The sequence below is a fragment of the Vombatus ursinus genome, unplaced genomic scaffold (genome assembly GCF_900497805.2).
Source record: "Vombatus ursinus unplaced genomic scaffold, bare-nosed wombat genome assembly UNPS02014768.1, whole genome shotgun sequence".
Taxonomy (NCBI): Eukaryota; Metazoa; Chordata; class Mammalia; order Diprotodontia; family Vombatidae; genus Vombatus; species Vombatus ursinus.
In genome coordinates this window covers 24,419,952-24,424,159 of record NW_020954546.1, presented here as the reverse complement: position 1 = coordinate 24,424,159, position 4,208 = coordinate 24,419,952, and the positions used below count along the sequence as shown (strand labels likewise).

Here is a 4,208-nt window from a genome sequence, read left to right as displayed (position 1 = left end):
AGCCAAGAAGATCCAGGTTCAAGCCTCACATCTGACAGGTGGCCCTGGACAAGTCTTTTCATGTCTCTAAATAACTTTCCCTGGCTGTAAAATAGAAGGTGAAGTATCTGAAAGCTCAGCAGCCAAGTGGAATTGAGGAAAGAGTGCTGAACTGGAGCCAGGAAGACCTGAGTTCAAATTCTGCCCTAGACAAATAATAGCTCCTCATCTGTTCAATGGAGATAATAATAGCCTTTCCCTCTTGTGAGAATCAAATGCAATCATATGTGTGAAGGGCTTCACAGCCTTTAAAGCACTAGATGAGTGTCATATGTTATCATACATATATGTATATATTTATATACATACACACACACACACATAGATGCACAAAATGCAGTGTGACTTAGTGGAGAGAAGGCCAGCTTCAGAGTCAAGGAAGACCTGGGTTCAGATCCTGATTCTGATACATACAGTATTAGCTTGTGACCACAAACAAGTCACTTAACCTCTCAATGTCCCAGGCAACACTTTAAGACTCTAAAATTGGAGGTGAGTTGTCAAAATGGTACACAGTGGGAATTCCCCATACTCAGGTCTGTCCTGCCTCAGCCTCCCTAAGTAAACACATTCAGTTTATGCATTTATGAACATATGCGTTCATAGACCAGTGCATGTTGACACACAAATACACAGGTGGGAAGACATTCACATTACTCTAACACACAGATACACAAGCATAATCATATACAGACACACATAAATACACATCCACAATCAGTAAATAAACAGCCTCCTGCCTGAGTTCAAACCCTGACTCAGATATTTACTAGGTGTGACCTCTCAGCCTCAGTCTCCCTATCTGTAAAATAGGGATCATTATGGCACTTACCTCCTAGGTTTGTTGTGAAGATGAAATGAGATATTTAATGTAGACCTTAAGTCACTAAATAAATGTTAGCTATGATCACGGTGGTGATGATCCCTTCTAACTCCTGATCTCCATTTCAGGAACAGGGGAGAAACCCGACTTACCTTTCCCCCCTCCCCCACACTCCAACCCCCACCCTTACCAGCTCCAGCAGAAAATGGTGCTTTTTACAATCATCACCTCCCTACTCCATTGTGATCCCTGGGGTCCAGGGCTGCAAAATAAGAGATTTTGATTCCATGACCTCTAAGGTCCTTTCTAGCTCTGATCCTATGAATTAAGGCTATTGGGCTTTCCTGCCTTCCAGTTTTGCCAGAACTCTCTCCACCTGGGACTGGGAGGAAAAATTCACAGGGGATACAACTGTATCCTCTGTTCTGCAAAGAGCAGCAAGTTCTCCTCTTCCCCAACCAGTCTCCATGCTTGGTGCCCAGCATCCCAGAACATTTTTTCCTAGTCTGTTACTTCAGGACCTCACAACTGTCAGCCATCACTTGACATTTCTCAAGACCCCCAAACCAGCAAGCAGGCCCCGATCCTCTTTCCTGTGATGCTAAGGGAGGCCTAGAGGCTGGTTTTTGAGACAGTCTTCATGTCTGGATCAAATGGCCAACACAGCATCTTGATAGGACTGTGGAAGGGAGCAAAAGTCCTCTCCTCTGATTCAGCCCACTATGTCTTAGTCTCCTTTTCCATTAATCAATCCCTATCTCCACACACACACACACACACACACACACACACACACACACACACACCTCCACCCTCCATATTGTCCCTTCTAACCCCAAAGTTGAAATCACTCCCTATTCATATACTCATTTATTTTTTTCCTGGACTTCAGAACTCTCAGCCTTGTTATGTTGTCAGAGCACCTGGGTCCAGATACCAGTTCTGCCACTTACTAACCATTTGACCTTGGCCAAGGTACTCTCTGGGCCTCAGTTTCCCCATCTGTAAAATTAGGAGTTTGGACTAGGAAGTCCCTTTCTAAATCTATGATCCTAAGATTTAAACACACTTTCTGACGCAAAGGAAGATCCTCTCTCCCTCACCCTCCTGACTCGTTCAGAGAAGACAAAGAATCACACTCAGCTGTCACTGGAGTATAGAGGTGAAGAGAGCTGGGTCCCAGTACTGTTCTGGCTCTACTATGGACTTGGTAAGCTACGAACTTGATCCTGGTTTCTAAGTCCCTTTCTTTTCTAGTTCTTTGCTTTCTCATCTGTAAAACCAGAGTTAGACAAGGTAGTTTCCAAAGTCCTTGTCAGCTTAAGGACACTATAATCTATCTATGCTAGCTGGCTCACCTATTTCCTTACATCTAAGGACCCACTCCCCACCCCCATTTTGTCTCTACCTGCAGGAGTGCGGACAAAAGCTCTGAGTTGGCTAAACTGTGACATGAGGAGAGGCCATGGGGTCCATTGGAATGAATACTGGATTCGGATGCAGTGGACCAGGGTCTAAATCTCACTGTCAGTTGTATCAGTGCCTCACTTTCCTCATCTGTAAGATGAGGGTGTTGGACCAGATGACCTCTGAGAGATCTTCCAGCTTCAAATCTCTGATCCTATCACCTGCAGGTCCCAGGACCAGTGGCCTTCCTCTAGCTACTCTGGTTGTTTCCTCCCACTTTTTCAAAGCTCAGGCCCCACTGTCCCCAAGGTAAGTAGAAGGGAGTGTCAGATACTGCCCCCTCCCCCTGCATCTCCCTCCCCCATACACAGTACACAGAATCACATTAATCACTCCTGTAACACAGCTGCCCACACATATACACATATATACACATGAACACGCCTCACTTGTTCAAAATGAGCCTCCATGTCCTGGAAGCCCAGAGGATAACTAGGATCCGACGCAGGGAGCCCAGAAATAAAAACACCAGACTTGCAATAAGGCTTAAAAGAGTCTGAACATCTAAGAAGCATGCAAGACACAGCCCTGCTTACTGAAGGTCAGATGCAGCAGTTCCTAAAGACTCAGGGGAGCAGCCCCCAACAAGAAGCTGTGCAGCTCCATCCCTGAGTCTCAATCACAGTCACCATGTCTGCCCTCAGTCCCCTCTACCACCCTCCCAGAGGGACTCACTCCACCCACCAAGGTCATAGCTTCTCTTTCCCTTCCAAGGCCATCTTGTTATATCTTTGTTGGATGTTCCCAGAGCAGGTAGGTTTTTCCCCAGCACTTGCTGGTTCTACTCTTATTTGAGCAGCTGAGAAAGCATCCCTCTGCATTCCAAGCAGTCCAGTTTAGTGCATGGGCAAAGATTGCTGGCAACCCGGCCCTGGTCCTCGGAGGTACCCAAGCTGCCAGGGAATTGTTCTCGGAGAGGGAGCTCGGAGGTTGTCCACGTACTTTGGATAGCAAGGGGGTTGTTCCCCAAAAGGACAGCTCCCGCTGGAGTGGTAGACAGAGTTGGGAGGGATGGACTCCTCCTTCTGACTTTCCAGTTGGGAGGACAACTGAGTCTCCGGAGAATATTTCAAGTAGAGAGAAGAAGGAGGGTACGGTTGGAAGGGAAGAGCAGCCTCTCTATAACTGTAGTCCACGGGCATCTGGAAGGGCTGTGGGTGACTGTCCCAGACAGCTTTCTCCTCCTGGACTCTGCCATAATGGGGCAGACATTCCTGGTGGCTGCAGGGCCATCGGGCAGCAGAGCCAGAGCGCAGGAACATGGACAGGGAGGTGATCCGGTGGATGGCCCTCCGGAGGGTGGCAATCTTGGACAGTCGCTTGCCGCTGAGGTCATGCTTGAGGGCCAGGCGGAGGGCATTGAAGGCTTGGTTATAATCGAGGATCCTCTTGCGTTCTCGAACGTTAGCAGCGATCCTTCTGGCCTTAGATCTCACAGGCCGGCTCGTATTTCTCACTCTGAGACCTTCAATGTCGCTGGAGTGTTGAGAGGGTCCGCTGTCCTTTAGCTGCACAAAATCCCCTCTGGCATCCCAGAAAACACCTTCCATTTCCTCTTCAGAGCTGTCTGACTCCTTCAAGCTCCTGAGGCCCATTCCTGTCACTGCCCTGGGCATGGTTTGGCTGGGTTCCCCTCCCTTGTTCTCTTAGAAGGGTGAGGGACAAAGCTCTCCTTCCGGGGACTCTGGCAGGCTGGACACTCCTCCCTTCTAGTCAGTCCCTCTTGGGCTGGGCTTTATTACTCCACGTGGCTGCCTTCCCCATCCATCTCCCTCTTAGTTTGCTTTATTATCTGCCCCCAGGTAAGAACACAGAAGAAGCATGCAGAGTCTTGTAATGGACAGACCAGACCAGACCAGACAGGGCTCTGTCTCTGGAG

The 4,208-nt window shown here is 48.3% G+C and overlaps 1 protein-coding gene across 1 annotated transcript; it reads right to left on the bottom strand.

Annotated features, from left to right (window-relative positions):
• Positions 1-3,165: 3,165 nt before the first annotated feature.
• On the bottom strand, positions 3,166-3,945 carry BHLHA9 (basic helix-loop-helix family member a9). The gene has a single exon (XM_027861693.1). It carries the CDS (start codon positions 3,943-3,945, stop codon positions 3,166-3,168), a length of 780 nt encoding a protein of 259 aa, XP_027717494.1.
• Between the last annotated feature and the right edge of the window lie 263 nt (positions 3,946-4,208).

Coding starts and splice junctions, on each gene's coding strand:
- BHLHA9 (XM_027861693.1), bottom strand. CDS start 3,945: ATGCCCAGGGCAGTGACAGGAATGGGCCTCAGGAGCTTGAAGGAGTCA.